The sequence below is a fragment of the Notamacropus eugenii genome, chromosome 3 (assembly GCF_028372415.1).
Source record: "Notamacropus eugenii isolate mMacEug1 chromosome 3, mMacEug1.pri_v2, whole genome shotgun sequence".
Lineage (NCBI taxonomy): Eukaryota > Metazoa > Chordata > Mammalia > Diprotodontia > Macropodidae > Notamacropus > Notamacropus eugenii.
This window is the reverse complement of record NC_092874.1, coordinates 110,499,906-110,518,626: the sequence shown is the minus strand read 5'-3', so window position 1 is coordinate 110,518,626 and position 18,721 is coordinate 110,499,906. Positions and strand designations below refer to the sequence as shown.

The 18,721-nt window shown below is 36.9% G+C and overlaps 1 protein-coding gene across 2 annotated transcripts in view; it reads right to left on the bottom strand.

Moving 5' to 3' along the window:
* SVOPL (SVOP like) overlaps positions 1 to 17,161 on the bottom strand; it is a 69,875-nt gene extending 52,714 nt beyond the window's left edge. The window contains exons 1-6 of one of the 2 annotated variants that reach the window (XM_072652609.1): positions 15,131 to 17,161; positions 14,891 to 14,982; positions 12,738 to 12,836; positions 11,146 to 11,217; positions 2,701 to 2,825; positions 1,081 to 1,144 (exon numbers count right to left, since the gene is read on the bottom strand). In XM_072652609.1, coding sequence (XP_072508710.1) covers positions 1,081 to 1,144; positions 2,701 to 2,825; positions 11,146 to 11,217; positions 12,738 to 12,836; positions 14,891 to 14,982; positions 15,131 to 15,209 — 531 coding nt within the window. In that variant the 5' untranslated portion in view covers positions 15,210 to 17,161. Of the gene's footprint in view, positions 1 to 1,080; positions 1,145 to 2,700; positions 2,826 to 11,145; positions 11,218 to 12,737; positions 12,837 to 14,890; positions 14,983 to 15,130 lie in introns of those variants that run through there. The other variant, XM_072652608.1, reaches the window with a different exon arrangement.
* Positions 17,162 to 18,721: the final 1,560 nt, after the last annotated feature.

Below are 18,721 nucleotides of genomic sequence, written 5' to 3'. Positions count from 1 at the left end.
GGGGAGGGGACAAAAGGGGAGAAAATTTGTAACCCAAAATTTTGTGAAAATGAATGTTAAAAGTTAAATAAATAAATTTAATAAAAAAAAAAAAAAAGGTGAGGTTGGTGACCTTGCACAGCCCTCTCTCACTCAAATTAAAGTCAACTGCAAGTCATGTCATCATCTTGATGTCATGGTCCTCTTCGAGAATGAAAGACAAACACAACAACAACGAAAAGGAAAACACCATTAAAACTATCAGAACACACAACAGTGTAAGGGCCAATCCTAATTCCAGAGGAGTTCCTCCTTTCAGTAAAGAGGAGGTAACGACCGGGTACAGAATGAGGCATATACTGTCAGATACAGTCAGTGTGTGTCAATCTGTTTTGCTTAACTGTATTTCCACGTTACCAAGGGAGGTGGAATGTATTTGTGGGGATGGAATGTTGGGAAATGTCATTAATACAAAAGAAGCAGAATCAAAAAAACTAAATAAAGAAATAGGAAAATAAGTCAAATTTTAATTTAATGGACACATTTTCATAGAAGTAGTAGGAATCAAGTTGTTTTTTTTTAAACCATCGGTCAGTCAGCCAGAAAATAACTTCCCTTGATTTGCATTATATAATTTATGTTGAATAGTAATGATTGTTCATTTCCTCTCTTACCATATTTTTCTTTGGCAAGTTTAAGATAGGAAATCAACTTTGGATTTCAATTTGCAATTAAAATATGTCAATTGTCATTTGTTAACCAAATACAGCATTTCTGTGATAGACAAAAAAGAATGCTATGCTAATCGGGCCTAGTTGCTTTTCAACTTATGCATGCAATTTCTATCTTTTCACTTTATATCAAAGAATCTGTGCTTGAGGTATGAGTTGGGCTAGAAGGGCTCTGAGGTTCTTTCCAATGCTAAGATGATAAAATCCCACAGCTATGTGATATTAATTTTTAAAAATTATTAAGCAACTATTGTATACCTAGCCAGGCAATGAGAGAGGCATGAGGTATACAAAGACAAAAATGCAACAGTCCCCACTCAAGCAGATTTTTCCTGTCTTCAATTACCATAGAATTTCTATTTAACCTTACCTGAGATAAGGGTAGCATGTAACCTCTGTACTTTGTAGGCAAAAATTCTGTTTTTATGATAAGTCTAAAGAGAAAAAAAAGGATTTTATATTCATCAAACAAATTCTGATTTTTAAATTTTTTCTTTGCAAAAGGAGCTACAAAACCCAAGAGAAATCAAGAGGTATGTGTATCAAAATTGTTGATATATCAATATATCAATTGCTAATATATCAATCATGCTTACTATTGTCTAGAATTGGGAAGTAAAATTTGTTAAGTCAAGCAATCTACTTCTTCATAACTTTCGTTCTCAATATTGTTTGTTCAACTGAAACACTCAATTTTAATGTTATTGGTAAACAGTGATGATATTATTAGCAACAAACCTATCACTTTACATTTATATAACAACCTGTGAGGTATGCATAGGGTAAGTATATCCATTTAGTGAATGAGGAAATGGAGAGTCAGGATTCCAGTGACTTGTTCAAAGTCATACAACTAATAAAAAGGAAAAGAGGGAACGGTACTCAGGTCTTTTATCTCCCAGTCCAGGGCCTCATCTTCATAGCTTTAGTAATGAATAATAACATCCCAAAGGAGCTTTAAGCAGAGGTGTTTTGGTACATAATTTAACAACCATCTCTCTGAAAACATACAACACACTCAGATTTAATTGCATTACAAATAAGTTCTCCATCACCTGTTTAAGTCTAGAGAATCAACACAATAAATCAGGCCCTGCTTTGTACTATTTACCAATTTCCAAGGTATATATGCTCACCCTGAAAATTTTGAACATTTGGCTCTGAAAAGCTCATAGGAGCTGGATTTAGCACACTCCTGGCTTGAAGGATTACAAAGCACTTATTTCATTTCATACTTATAACATTCTTGAGAGGTACGTGCTATTATTATCTCCATTTTACAGAAGAGAAAACTGAGGCAGAAAAAAATTACTTGCCCAGTTACCTAGCTAGTAAGCATATGATGCCAGATTTGAACTCAAGCTTTCTTGACTATGGGTACAGCACTCTATACACTGTGTTAGTTATCCTACACCGCCTCTCGAAAATATTTGCCAAGCCCATTTTCCAATATGAAATATAACATTTGTGAGTTCAAACAGATCGACAAATATTCAAATATTTTACTTAAAGGGAAATTATGAGTGGGCCACACTGGAATGGGCAGTTGCTTTGATAGAGGCAGAGAACGTATAAGTTCAAGGAATGACTATCTGGAGAAAAGGGGGCAAGGGTAACTTTGAGACTGGCAAAAATGTATCACTGGGCAGCAGGAAGACCCCACTCCCTGCATCTATGGTTCTGTCACATAGTACCGCCCCGATGATGGTGGACCAGCTTTCATGAAGGACAGAGCCTATGATGTTCAGACAACTTAAACATAGTGCAAACTACATTTCTTATAGGAGGATTATTCTCCTCTGCTACCCTAAGCACCTGTTTATGGACCATTTATTATTAGTTTTTCCTTTCAAAAAAAGGAAATTTGAAATCTGAGAAACAAAGCATTATCAAGACAGAATTAATCAATTTAGTCATTGCTGATAGTCATTAACACTAGCATGGGTACAAATGGATATTTTTCCTGATGTGGTAGAAATGAAATATTTACCCTTGTGCATGTCCTGACACACCACAGCCCACCATAGTCCGCAGAAAGACAAACCAGATGTATGACGGAGAAAAGGAGGTCAAGAGGGAAAAATATGCCCCCCACAGGAAAGAAATCAGCAAAATCTGAAGGCAAAATACAAAGAAGCAAAAAAAAAAAAAAAAAAAGAAAGAAATTATTAGTGGACTTAGTCCAGATGTAAAATTTCATTTTCTGACAGTATGTACAGAATGTTTAACATCTGGATGTTTTCAGAGAGGCAGACATTTGGTATAGAAATTCAATTGAAAGGGACCCTAGAGACCTCTAGTTAACTCTTGTCTTTTTATGCATGAAGAATTAGGCTATAAAAGGTAAAATGACTCACCAGGGACAAGTGACGTGGGTCTAGCATCACAGAACAAATTAATGGTAGGCCCAAAACTAAAACCCAGATGCTCTTCCCCCCCCTCCCCTTTCTTTCCAATATACCTGTGCAACCTCTAATATCTTAGAGAATCAAATAATGGTAATAAAGCGTCTTAATGCAGTATAGCCGAGATTTCATCACACTCTAGCTTACTTTTATGTAAATATTCCCTCCATAGATGAAGGTCATAAACTGTCCATATTTTCATTAATATCTTCATGAATTGCTGGGGGGAGGGGAGAGACAAAAGTCTCCACCTGCTAACAGCCTTCTGTATTCAGAGAACTTAGCTTGACTTTCTGGTACTTGGATACTAGGCACACGATTCATCACCAAGTTTGTGTTTTAGAAACCATCAGAATTCTACTCTACAAGCATAGTTAGAAAGAACCCAGGGCTGTCATAAAAGATTGCTAACTATAGAGTACTCTGAGTTTTTGAAGGCTTTGGCCAGTGGAGCAAAAACTTTGAGCATTATCCCAACGACAGAATGTGGGTTAAATGGGGAGAGATTCCTCACCAATAGTATCACTTCCAGGTTATAAATTCTTTGGCCATGGTGATCCTCAAAATAGGTAAAAAATATAAGATGTCCCTCAGTTCAGCGTGAACCCTCTCTACTTTCTGTGACAGTGGTGGAAGGGAAACAGAGGATGCAAAAATCACTTTATTTTTAGACCTTCCTCAAAGAGTAATAGACTGCTGGTAATCAAAATATGAAATCTTTGTTCAACAATCAACAAGTTGATACTTTGCTGGAAAGAGTAAACCACATGCATTTTAGTCTCACTAAAAGTGAGTCTAGGAGACATTAAGAAGGTGCACATGATATAACAATGCCTGACACTGTACATAAGAATAAAGTCCAAATAGGTACATGATATAGGTATAAAGGCTGATACTATAAACAAACTAGGGGAGCAAAGGATAGTGTATTTGTCAGATTTATGGCGAATGAAGAAATTTATGACCAAACAAGAGATAGAGAACATTATGAAATGCAAAATGGATAATTTTGATTATATTATATTGAAAAGTTTTTGCATAAACAAATCAAATGCAACCAAGATTAGGAGGGAAGCAGAAAATGGGAAAGAATTTTTACAACTAGTGTTTGTGATAAAGGTCTCATTTCTAAAATATATAGAGAACTGAGTCAAATTTACAAGAAAACAAATCATTCCCCAATTGATAAATGGTCAAAGAATGTGAATAGGCAGTTTTCAGAAGAAATTAAAGCTATCTATAGTCATATGAAAAAATGCTCCAAATCACTATTGATTAGAGAGATGCAAATCAAAACAACTCTGAGGTACCACCACATCACACCTATCAGATTGGCTAACATGACAAAACAAGAAGATGATAAATGTTGGAGAAGATGTGGGAGAGCTGGAACACTAACTCATTGCTGGTGGAACTGTGAGCTGATCCAACCATTCTGGAGAACAGTTTGGAACTATTCCCAAAGGGCTACAAAAATGTGCATAGCCTTTGACCCAACAATATCACTTCTGGGGCTGTATCCCAAAGAGATCGTAAAAATGGAAAAGGGTTCCACATGTACAAAAATATTTATAGCAGCTCTTTTTGTAGTAGCCAAGAACTGGAAATCGAGAGGATGCCCATAACTTGGGGAATGGCTGAACAAGTTGTGACATATTAATGTAATGGAATACTATTGTGCTATAAGAAATGATGAACAGGCGGACTTCAGAAAAACCTGGAAAGACTTATATGAAGTGATGCTGAGTGAAATGAGCAGAACCAGGAGAACATTATACACAGTAACAGCAACAGTGTGTGAGGACAGTTTCTGATAGACTAAGCCCTTCAGAGCAATGCAAGAACCTAAAACATTCCCATAGAACTTGATGCAAAATGCCATCCACATCCAGAGAAAGAATTATGAAATTGGAACACAGAATAAAGCAGATTATTTTCTCTTGGGTTTTTAAAAAAAAGTGAATGGAAGGATATGCCAGAGTTCTTCCACTGAGAGACAAATAAAGGAGCTATCTCATTTGATCTCCTCATAAGCATATTTGGTCATCTTGCTTCACAGTGCTTATGATGAATGTAAGTCAAAATATTATCATGAAAATAATTAAAGCTTATGTACTAATACCTGTTTAAGAAAACAGGGAAGTAGAGGAATACTACAGGGAACTTCACAAAATCCTCCCAACTTGAATTCTTGGACTTCATTGCAAAAATGGGCAGACAAGAGGATGGTGAAAAATAAATGGGAAAAATGCCTCAAGATGAAAGAAGTTAAAGGTTTATAAATTATTCAGAAGCCTCACAAGCATATCGTGAACATTTTCTCTAAGAAGAGTTTAAATGTTCTGTCATAAGCATTGAATATCATGACAAATTAAATAGACCAAATCATAATAAAGAAGAAATGACTGGTTATCAATATTGGAACCATTTTTGAATTGGTTTACTGTTTAGTCAGATACTAGATGAACTAAAAAAAATACTGAAATCAATACTAATTTGGGAGGAAAGGATAAAAATAAAAGATAACAGCTCCAATCTGATGTATTCAAACAAGTTACTCACTCTGAAAGTGGGAAATACATGGAAAGATATGGACTCCTCATTGTGACAAAACCCCTTATCAAGCAAAGACTGTTACCAAGCAAGTGCAATGCTACATTAGATACAAGCCCATTTTCAAAATATCATGGTAGAAGGACAACAGAAAATTATAACTATATTGATTCATAAAACAGCAAAAAGAAGCAGAGGAAAAATAAATCTACAAGAAGCTTAATGCTCTTCTGATAATTCTCAGTTCACATATTGCTGAAACCTAGCTTATGGAATCTTAAACATAACCTTGCTGGCATGTGAAATGAGTGCAGCTGGCAGATAATTTTAACATTCTTTGGCATTGCCCTTCTTTAGGATTAGGATGTAAATTGATTTTTTTCCAATCCCATGACCATTGTTGAGTTTTCCAAATTTGCTGATATATTGAGTGTAGCACTTTAACAGCATTGTCTTTTAGGATTAGAATTTCATCACCTCCACTATCCTCATTGCTAACAGTGTGGTCCTAAGTAAGGACTACTTCACTTGATTCTCCAAGATGTCTGGTTCTAGATCAGTAAACACCCATTGTGGTTATCAGTGATATTAAGATCTTTCTCCTGCAGTTCTTCTCTATGTTCTTGCCATCTCTTTTTAATATCTTCTGTTTCTGTTAAGTCCCTGCCGTTCTTGTTTTTTCCATGCCCATTTTTGCACGAAAATTTCCCTTGATATCTCTAATTTTTTAAGAGATCTCATCTTTACCATTCTATTTTTTCTTCTATTTCTTTGCATTCTTCATTTAAGAAAACAAAACTTACCTCTCCTTGCTATTCTCTGAAATTCTGCATTAAATTGGGTAAATCTTTCCTTTTCTTCTTTCACTTTTCTTCTTTCCTCAGCTATTTATAAAGCCTCATCAGGCAAACATTTTGTTTTCTTGCTCTTCTTCTTCTTTGGGAATTTTTTTTATTTTGTTTTTTGTTTGAGGTGTGTGTGTGTGTGTGTGTGTGTGTGTGTGTGTGTGTGTGTGTTTTAGGTTTTTTTGCTGCCACCTATATAATATTGTGACCCTCTGTCCATAACTCTTCAGGCATTCTACCAAATCTAACCCTTAAATTGACTGATCGCTTCAACTTTATATTCATAAGGGATGTTATTTAGGTCATACCTATATGGTCTGATGGTTTCCCCTACTTTCTTCAATTTGAATCTGAGCTTTACAATAAAAAGCTCATGACCTGAGCCATAGTCGGCTGTAGATGCTTTTTTAACTGACTGTATAGACCAAGGGTGGGGAACCTGCAGCCTCAAGGTCACACGTGGCCTTCTAGGTGCTTGGATGTGGCCTTTCGACTGAGTCCAAGTTTTACAGAACAAATCCTTTTATTAAGGGGATTTGTTCTATGAAGTTTGCATTCAGTCAAAAGACCACCCTTGAGGATCTAGAGGGCCACATGTGGCCTTGAGGCCCCAGGTTCCCCATCCCTGATATAGAGCTTCTGCACTTTAGGCTGCAAAGTATATCACTATGATTCCAATATTGACCATCTGCTGATATCAATGTGTAGAGTCCCCTTCTGAGTTGTCAAAAAAGAGTGTTTGCTGTGACCAATGAGTCATCTTGACAAAACTCTACTAATCTCTGCCCTACTTTATTTTGTACTCCCAGGTCAAATTCGCCTGTTATTCCAATCATCTTTGATTTCTTGAATCAGCATTCCAATCCTCCAGGGTAAGTGTAACATCTTTTTTTGGTGTTATTTCTAAAAGATCTTGTAAGTCTTCATAGAACTGATTGACTTTGGCCTCTTCTGTAACAGTGATTGGAACGTATGCGTGTATTACTGTGATGTTGAAAGGTTTGCCTTGGATTCGGACAGATATCATTCTCTCATTTTTGAGTTTATAGCCCAGTACTGCTTTTCTCACCCTTTTATTCTTCTAATGGATTCTTGCTCATCTGGATTAAATTCACCCATTCCTGTCCACGTCCCTCTTCCCTCAGTTCATAGATCTTAAGCTAAAAGAAATCATTAGCAACTCTCAACCCATAGCCTAATTTCTCATCCCTATGAAATGCTTGTGTGAATGGTATTCACCTCTATCAAGAGTACCCTTGATGAAGATATTCTAAAGGAAATGACAGAATTTCACAAATAATTCTGTATAGCAGATCAGATTTCTCTGCCACACATGCAAGGCTGATTGAAAGACATAGAGAATATAAGATCTCACACTTATTATCTGTTAATTAAAAAGAAGCATTTGATTCTAGAGAGCAAAACACAGCCTTTAAGGCTTTCCTTCAACAAGTTTCTTGTGTACTTACTAAGATAGGATTTCTTATTAGACACAAAAACAGAGACAGCACTGTTTAATGGTCCTCTAACTATCAAGAGTGAGCTTGACCTAAGACAGAGTCAGATAGTTCAAGGTGCACACTGCTATGGAAGATGTCCTGGACAAAAATGAAATACAAGAGGATTTCTGCTATAAAATGTCAAGGCTCTTCACATGATTCTACTTTCAGATGACATCATTTGTATTGACATCAAACTCTCTTACTAGAGATACTATAGAGCCCCCTATTAATCCACAGAGGAAAAACCAAGTGGATGAAGAACACATGTTGTCCAGATTCACAGTTGCCATGATACACTTGTGGATGGAAAGCCTATTGAGTTAGGCCAGCAATGCAAATAGCTTGGATAGCCACTGCAGATAAACAATGATCTACATCCCATATTGAATAAGAGAAAAATAAATGGAATGGTTTGCATTAAAAAATTGTATAATGCTTTCAATGATCACAGATGACTTCCTCACACAAAAGTCCACTTTTTCAATATGAATAATCTTGTGATGGTATCATAGAAAACATATAACACCATGATCTTCAAAGTAAAATTGTTAATGACCAAAAGAGCAAGGGAAAAATGCATGATGTACATAAGATGAAACATTTTCTTAATGAAGACTTGTATTCTGGAATTGGATGAATAAAAAAAAAAGAAGGCGGGTCAGTCATTGGTAAAAGCAAGAGATAAATTGATAGCTCTGGATGTGCTGGTCTTCTTAAAATATTTTTAAAAATCTGGGAAAGGGCTTTTAGCATAAAGGGTAGGATACCAAGTGAGGACTTTAAGACTTGGACAAGAATTTCATAGGGTGAGAACCCAAAGAAGAGTTACAATTTGTACTGATGACAAAATAGTATTTGTAAAGTGTTTTATCAACCTTAAAATGTCAAATTTTAATCTTTATAATAAACTGTTATTCTAACCATTGAGATCATGGACCCCTCAAAGTATGATAATGCACTGAATGTCCTCCTTTTTGAATACCTAGCCTGCCTCTAGAGAGGCAATGTGGCATAGTGGATGATGAGTTGACCTTACAATCAGGAAGACTTAAATTTAAGCCCTTTCCCCAATGCATACTGGCAATGTGACCATAGAGTCATAACCTTTCAATGCCCCAAGCAACAAAGACTAGAAATTTCAGGTGAATTGCCAATCTAGCCTCATAAATGGAAAGGATATCTTTTCTAGCCCCCTCATTATATAGCTGAGCACCCATATTGGTGGAGGGAGTTTCTAAACTGGGAGTTCCATCATTAATGTAATCATATGTCTGCATCACATCTCCCTTCCTCTTACTCCCTTACCCCTCAAAAAAGATATCCATTGAGTTGGTGCAGTCCATAGCTGCCAGGACAGCAGATTATACTGAAAGTCAAAGAGAGTGGAACTTAAACTTAGAAAGTTTTTTTTTAAATCCTTTCTTCCAGGAGCTTAAAAAAAAAGAAGAGAAGAAGGTTGGTCAGACTTAATCAGTCTTAAGCTTGGACCACAATATGCGGGGTTAGGGAGGGGGAACGAGGGATACTAAGGAGAACCATGTTCAGAGATAAAGGACCCTTCAGATGAAGAAATAGAGTGAAGGTCAGTTGCAAAATGGAGTTGGTTTGTTTTTAGAATTGCGAGAACCAACTGTATTCCATCTCATGGACATGGGAATCCATCTTGTGCTTCCAGATGTACTCTCCTCCATTGTTTTTCCCTGCAAATCATTCATGGGAAAAAATAGATAGTAAAAGCAAGTTTTGTAAAATGCAGATCTATACAATTAATCAGTATCTCTGAATTTTGGGAAAGGAAACCCTTCTTCCTCTCAATTCAACCAAAAACTCACTCTTCTTCCTTCCCAATTTGGAAAATCCATCATCTCTCCTCCAATTAGAAATCAGATTACCTAAACTTGTTTCCTATTAATTGTTTTTTTCAATGAAAAAAATCTGTCTCCCCCTGTATTCAGGTCCACTGCCACGCTAAGGAGGACTGGTTCTCAGCAACACAATGATCCATGACAATTCCAAAGCATTCATGATGGAACATGCTCTGTGCCTCCAAACAAAGAAGTGATGTTATCTGAATATGGACTGAAGCAAACTATTTCTCACTTTCTTTTTCTTTCACATATATACTACACACATATAACCTATATCAGATTGCTTACTGTCTCAGGAGGAGGGGAGAGAAGAAGGGAAAGAATTTGGAACTCAAAACTTAAAAAAATGTTTAAAATTGCTTTTACAATTTGGGGAGAAAAAAGATATAATATCTTTTTTAAAAAAACAAATTAAACCAACTCTGAGGTATCACCTCATACTCATCAGACTGGCTGAGATGACAAAAAAAAAAATCACAAATGCTGTAGGGATGTGGGGAAATAGTCATACTAATGTTTTGTTGGTAGTGTTGTGGATCAATTCAACTGTTCCGGAAAGCAATTAGGAACTATGCCCCAAAAGCTATTAAAAATGTACAGCCTTTGACCCAGCAATATTGCTGCAAGATCTATTCCCCAAAAAGATCAAGAAAGAGGAAAAGGACCCGTATATACAAATACATTTATAGCAGTTCTTTTTGGCGGTGGCAAAGAATTGGAAACTGAAGGGATGCCCATTGATTGTGATATGACTGAAAAAGTTATGGCATATGAAAGTGATGTAATACTATTGTGCTATACAAAACAATAAAGGAGATGGTTTCAGAAAAACCTTGAAAACTTGTATGAACTGATGCAAAGTAAAGTTAGCAGAACCAAAATGATATCTACAGTAACAGAAATATTGTAAAGGTAAAAACTTTGAAAAGCTTAATAACTGATCAATACAATGGCCAACCACAACTCCAAAAGACTCATAATGAAACACCTCCAGATAAAGAACTGTGGACTCAGAGTGCAGACGGAAGTATATTTCCTTCTCTTTCTCTTTCTTGCCTTTTCTTTAATGGACATAGCTAATGTGCAAATTTGTTTTGCATGACTACCCATTTGTAATGGGTTTTGTTTTTCTTGCCTTCTCAGTGGATGAGGGATAGAGGGGGGAAGAGAAGAATTGGAACTGAAAATAAAATCCTTAAGTTTTTTTTTTAAAAGATAATGGAAACAAGAAACTTCACATTAGATGCCCGGGCTTAACATACCTTCCAGCGACCATATCTGTCAGCTAAGAGACCAAAAAGGATGCTGAATATCATGTAGCCAAAAAACACCATCTATGGAGGTGAGAGAAAATATTATTTAAACCACAACCTAAGATGTCCCATTTATCACCTTAAGCATTTACCCATCTTCCTTAAATAGAAGGGTGAGGTGAAAAAGGGAGTATCGCAAAGTGAATTTCTTGTAACTTGGTTTGCTATTTTAGAGCATAAGATGTTAGTGGATTTTTGTGACTCTTTCTTACTGCAACTTAAAGTATGCTGCCAAAATGTAGCAGCAGGGTGCTTGCTCACCCAGACTACCATGCGTTTCTCATATAAATAGCAAATATATTAGATAAACTTTAGTAAATTTTAAATATCAGCACAGATTATTATTAAGAGTAATTTTTAAAAACAAGTACAAATGAAAAGATACCTTTGCTTATGAACAGTATAACCCAGTCTCTTTTTTTGTATCATGGATCCCCCAGGCAAGCTAGTGAAACCTACAGACTCTGTCTCAGAATCATGTCTTTAAATGCACAAAGTAAAATACATGGAAGAAACCAGCTATATTGAAATAAAGATATTTCTCATCCAAATTCATGCACCCCCTGAAATCTATCTATAGATGAAGAAGTCCATACACCCCTCTTAAGAACCCTTGGCCTAACTGTGACTTTATACAAACATTGTGATCGGAACTTGCAAGGTAAGGAACTTGACTGATATTACTGATAGTACTTGAATACCAATTATGCTCGCCTACATCTATACCTTTCTAGATAGGTTACCTTTATCTGCATTTAGAAGTGGGACATATCTAGAAATCTGGGTCAGTTAGAAAGTCTAAAGTGACAGTATATTGTAGAACAATGCAGCAACTTGAATAGAAAACAAAATCTTATAGTCACAGGACGTTAGAATTAGGGACATTGGGAAGAATGAGGAATGGACAGATGATCAGTTGCTAATGGACTTTGGCCTGCAACTTCTGAAAAAGTTGCTCATGTAGCCAATAGATTTACCATCACAAGGTCAAAATCAGAGGGATTCCCAAGGATCTAGAATGAACAGTGACTGGGGCAAAGCAAAAAAACAAAAAAATAAAACCAGGAAGAAGACAGGGCACCAAGTACAGAGAAGACTCATACTTAAATAAGATGGGATGAACTACATACTCAAAATCTCCCTCGAAGTATTCAGAAACACATTACATAGCTTTGTTCATTCATTCAAAAACATTTATCCAGTGCCTACTGTGTACAAGGCACAGGTTTCATCAGACTACAGCCAGCCTATGGTATCATTTACGACAAACAAGTGGTTAAACTGGAATTGTAATAGATCATGAAGGCCTGTTGAAGGGGAGAGGTTATGGAGGTTTAGGGATCCATTAAAAATTCTCTCAGACTAAGTGTATAAAATAAATAAGCAAATTTATTGAATAAATTAGATAGAAATTATTAGAAATTTGGTTTGTAAGAATTGCTAATAAATGACCAAGTCGTAGAATTCTCAGTCTGGGGGCTCATAGCTAGGGTAAGGCACCTACATTGTCTACATTGATAGCATGGAGAGCCACTACTTACTGTGGTCACCAAAGCCACTTGCCAGTTCTCCAGATGCCATTCACAGCGGATAACAGGAGACACCACAGCGATCAACATGATTTCCATGGCCTCAGCCACCTTTAGAAGGAGAGGAAAAGAACACTAAGTCTGAGTACCCAGTATGCCACAGCTTCTCTCCAAGTCTATCTCCTTTCCTCCTTCATTTGTTAATAAAATACCCTGTACTGATCATTGCTATAAGCATAAATCTTTCATAGAATTCACTTGTGAATCTATTTGACCCAAGTGATTTTTTTCTTAGGGAGGTCATTGATGGTTTGTTCAATTTCTTTTTTCTAAGATGGGATTATTTAAATATTCTATTTCCTCTTCTGTCAGTCTGGGCAGTTTATATTTTTATAAATATTCATCTACTTCACTTAGATTGTCATTTGCTGGCATACAATTGGGCAAAATTGCTCCTAATAATTGCTTTGAATTACTATTCTTTGGTGGTGAATTCATCCCTTTCATGTTTGATACTGGTAATTAGGCTTTCTTCTTTCCTGTTTAAAAATCAAATTAACTAGTGGGTTAGCTATTTTATTTTTTTTTTCATAAAACCAGCTCCTAGTGTTATTAGTTAGTTGATTGTTTTTCTTTCATTTTTTAAATAATTTTCAGGATTTCCAATTTGGTGTTTAATTGGGGATTTTTAAGTCATTCCTTTTCTAGTTTTTTTAGTTGCATGACCAATTCATTGATTTGCTCTTCTCTATTTTACTGATATAACCATTTAGAGATATAAAAGTTCCCCTATGTACTACTTTGGCAGCATCCCCTAAATTTTGGCATCTGTCTCATTGTTATTCTCTTTGATGAAGTTGATTGTTTCTATGGTTTGTTCTTTGACCCACTTATTCATTAGCATTAAATTATTTAGCTTCTAATTAATTTTTAATCTATTTTTCCACTGCTCCTTATTGAATACATTTTAATTGCGTTGGGATCTGAAAAGGATGTATTTAGTATTTCTGCTTTTCTGCATTTGGTTGTGAGGTTTTTATGCCCTAATACATGGTCAATCTTTGTATAAGTGCCATGTACTGTGGAGGTAAAGGTATAATCTTTTCTATTTCCGTTCAGTTTTCTTCAGAGGTCTATCATATCTAACTTTTCTAAAATTCTAGTCACCTTCCTAACTTCTCTCTTTTTTTGTTAGAATTATCTATTTCTGAGAGGAGAAAGTTGAGATCCCCCACTAATGTAGTTTTATTGTTTATTTCCTCCTGTAACTCATTTAACTTCTTGAAAAATTTATCAGGGGTGGGGAAGCTGTGGCCTGGAGACACTATCTCTTGATCTACTTAAGTCATGTTTTTGTAGTTTGGTTGTTTTTCAGTTGTGTATGACTCTTTGCAACCCCATTTGTGGTTTTCTTGGTAAAGATACTAGAATGGTTTGCCATTTCCTTCTCCAGCTCATTTTACAAATGAGAAAACTGAAGCAAATAAGAGTAAGTGACTTGCCTAGAGTCAACACAGCAGGTAAGTGTGTTGAGGCTGGATTTGAACTGACAAAGAGAAGTCTTTCTGACTCCAGGCTGGGTACTCTATCCACTGAATAACCCAGGTGCCTAGAAGTAATATTCTTAGTCTCAATTAAATACTCTTAATTACTCTAGCATGGCAAGAAACAGAAGACTTTAAAATAAAAACAATATTTCCCTGGCCCAGGAAAAGTATTAACTAGTTAGTTAAATAAAGAAGCTGACTTTGCACTACCATCATCAGACACTCAGGACTGACACTGTCCCTTTCCAGGACACACTTGCAGTGGGAAGCAGGAAAGAAACTCATTGAGAAATTAGGATATGTAATCTAGGCTAGATGACCTTTTATGGTGTGGCATATTTGGTTTTGAAGTACTGCTAATTCCAAGAACATGAGATATTTCCCCACTCAATTATACATAGGAAAATATCTCTTTAAAAAAAAAATCAATCTCCAGGGCCAGATGGATTTACAAGGGAATTCTATCCAAAAAAAAAAAAAAAAATCAACAGAATTAAAAAACATTATTTAGCCCTAGAGATCATTCTTGCTGTGGATGATAGAAAGTCAATTGCTTATTTCCTGTGTTCAGGACAATAGTTCTCTGTCTAAAGAATTTGATAACAAGAGAACACTTACCCCTGTGCTGCCCATGATTAGGAACAGTGCTATGTGAAACCGTCCAAACCCAATGGTCTCCACAGCCTCTTCTACCGTGAAGGTTTTTGGCTCTGAGGAAGAAAGGCAAGGCTAGCTTTAAGCAAACATGTAACTTAAAATGCCAACCGAGGAGGGCAGCCTCTGGTGGGACAAGTTGGAGGATTTGCTCACTCCTCTAAAAGGGTAATAGAGGGCCTGCTATATTTTAAAATCTCTTACCTTTCTGTGACTCTGAGGACTCAGGGCTCAGGTCTTCAAGGCCAATAGTGGCAACAGGCTCAGTCTGTTTGGTTGCCATCTTCCAAGGGGCCCAAAATCAAAGGTTGCCCCTCTTTCCACTACAAGGTCTATGGAGGAAATAAGGGATCCAAAAAAAGCTTCAGTTCGGATTTTACCATCATTTTTGTATGATTCATTGCCAGTCGTACCTCTCTCTTGTCAGTAGGAAAGTAGAGGACTATTAAAGCAGAATATTTTACTATGAAGTCACAGTCATTATATTAGGTATTTTTACTTAAGTATTTTTATTACAAGGGAGGTTTTAATATAAGGTGGAAGAAGGCATTTTAATAAATGATTTACATATAAAAATAAAAGACATCAATAAAACTTATTTTTTAAAATGTTTGGCAAGGCAGGTGGTTAGAGCATGGACCTGTGAATCAGGAAGAACCAGGCTGAAGTGATCCTGGGTGAGTCATTTACTTTTTAGGATCCTAGGCAACTCTCCAAGAGAATAAATTACTGACACAGTTGCTGATCTGTACTGATAGAGGGAATTCCCTATAACAGTAAAAATCATGGTGCCATACTATCCTTCACCACCACCAAGAAATAAAAAAATTTTGAAAATTAAAAAAAAATCTTTTTAAGTACCTAACAGACTAGTGATGTCAAAGACAAGGCTGAGTACAGTGAGTCCTATGATCCTGGCTACTTGGGTTCACTAGCCAAGGAAGGTCTAGCAGACTCTTTCCCACAGGCTGGACATTGTTTTAAAAGAATAATAACTAGACTGACATTCCCACCTGGTCATTTACCCAAGCCATCTTCTAGCTGCATTGCAACTACCATCCTGGTGCTCCCCAACCAGAAACAGTACCTCCCAGACCTCCAGAAAACCTGCACCTAGATTCTGGGACTTAAAAACTAATGCACTGAGTTCTGGAGCTCTTGCCCTGCAGTTGAGCTGTACTGATTGGTGACTGAGCTAATATCAATTCATTTCGCTTTCTCTCTGTTGTCGTTCAGTCATTTTCAGTCGCATCAGACTCTTTGTGACCCCATTTGGGGTTTTCTTGGCAGAGATGCTGGAAAGGTTTACCATTTCCTTCTCCTGTTCCTTTTACAGAGGAGAAAATTGAGGCAAACAGGATTTGCCCAGGGTCACACAGCTAGTGTCGAGGTCAGATTTGAACTCAGAAAGATAAGTCTTCCTGACTCCAAGCCCAGTGCTTTGTCTACCACACCACCTAGCTGTCTCTTTCTTTATCTAGCTATCTCCATAACAAACCACGCTTCACATCCCAGCCAGACCATCTTACCATATGCCAGTCATCATGCAGCACACTACCTTCCTCTTTTCACTTCCTATTATGGATACATTCAACCAATATTACCCATGCTTCTGGAAAAAACACACCAGTTGGATGCACCATGGATCAATTCACCATCCCTATGCCTCCCCAGACCAAAACTCCCTTCCTTGGTCACCTCTCATCTAGATATGTTGTCTCCAACTAGTACACTAATCAGTTCCTTTAGGTTGGAAAATTTATTATTTACATCGTTGATTGTAAAGAAAAAAAGGAAAATTGGATTTACTCAAACATTTAGACTAAGGTGACAACCAAACAGGACAACCTCTATAAGACAAGAGTCAGAGGATTTGCCCACTCTTCAGTTTGTTACAGTTGGGTCATTTTCAGTCGTGTCCAACTCTTCCTGACCCCATTTGAGGTTTTCTTGGCAAAGATATTGGAGTGGTTTGCCATTTCCTTCTCCAGATCATTTCACAGATGGGGAAACTGAGACAAACAAGGTTAAGTGACCTGCCTGGGATCACATAGCTAGTATGTGTCTGAGACCACATTTGAACTTAGGAGTCTTCTGACTCCAAGCCTGGCACTCTAACCATAGCACCACCTACTTGCCACTCTTCCAGTAGGAGTGAACAAATTTTTATTTGAACTCCCAGAATGTAGGACAGTAAGTGTTTATAAATATTTTTTCATTCACTCTACTTTACCAAGCTACAAAGAATGTGTTAAGTGCCTACTATGTCCTGGATCTGAGGAAAAGATATGAAAAGATATCTCCTCTCCCATATCTTTGCAGAGGTAGGAGATTAAAAGGTTTAGAACCCTGAATATATTTTCAGATGTTGTTCCTGATCAGTTTTAAAGATTATTTTCTTCTTCTTCTCTCTCTCTTTTTTCTTCAATAATATTCTTTGTCATATGGGATAAATCTCTGGGAGGCAGGAGGTATACATGGGGAAACCCAATCAATATAAAACGAAAAGATATAAATAACAATTTTATTTTAAAATATCTTTTCATCCTAACTTCACAGTATACAATCCTCTCTCTACTTTCTCCCCTACCCTAACTCCCCACCCTCCATCTAAAAAAAACTTTTCCCAGAAAGAAAATGTCCACTAGCCAATCATATTGAAGAAGAAGACCGAGCCCCCATCCCCTGGAAAAATGTGCCACTTTACATTGTTAGCCCTAAATGTGCAAGACATTGTAATAATATTCTGTCATTCATTTTATGGTTTTTAAGCTTTCATATCCATTATTACTTTTGTTACCCACTGTAGCTCTACCAGGTAAATCAGCCAGGGGTTTTCTCTTCCAATTTAGAGATGAGGAAAATAAAACACCAAGAAGTTACATAATTTGCCTAAGAATGTATAGCAAATTAGTAGTGAAGTTGGAATCTAACCCCCAGTCTTTAATCCAGCAGTACTTTTAGGTCATTGGATAAAACAGGGAGGTCCCTGGGGAGGGATAATGCCCTAAAAGGAGAGGTAAGGTATTTTTTTTTAACTCTAGCGAAACAGATGGAGTTGTTTAGTTTTTTACCCCAGTACAGAATCATATGGATCCCAGAGTGGGGAAAGGAGGGTGGGAAAGTATAGGATTACTAGGAAAGAGAGGGAATTTCTTGATAAGTCATGGGCTTGGGTATCTTACTATGCAAAATATTCATGTAAATTTTATTTGATACTTTGTGAAAATCAGGGTTAAAGCAGGATAAACATCTACCCTCTGAAGCCAGTTCAATAAACTGGTATTCCCAGGATGCTACCTAGGGAGTAGCAGATGAGCCAAATTAGTGAAATGAACAAGGAGATGGCCACCTTTCTAGGGAGTGACATCAGAGAGTTTCACCTGGGTGTAGACAGATAAGCCAGACAGAAGTGAGAGATACCCCTTCACATCAGGAGAGGGAGAGTCCAAAACAAGCATTACAGCTTTACTGTTTACAAAGCACCTTCACCTACTTGCTTGAGCTTCATAAAGCAAGGATGACAGAGGTCCTTTCAAACCTTTCCAAAACAGAAACTATATGCTATTAGCAGTGAGGCTGCACTAGCAGACCAAAGGACATGACACAGGCTTACATCAAAACACACCCCAGGGCTCTATTTGCCCCTCCCTCTTTCCAGGGCCATAGAGACTCTGGCTCCAGGCTGCAGAAGTTTTCACAGGCCTTGACAGCCAATTTCTTTAGCAGCATAAACCTGGAAGCTTTGGTGCTTGGGAAAAACAGGCTCTGCCAGTCCCAGTCCAGATAATTGAG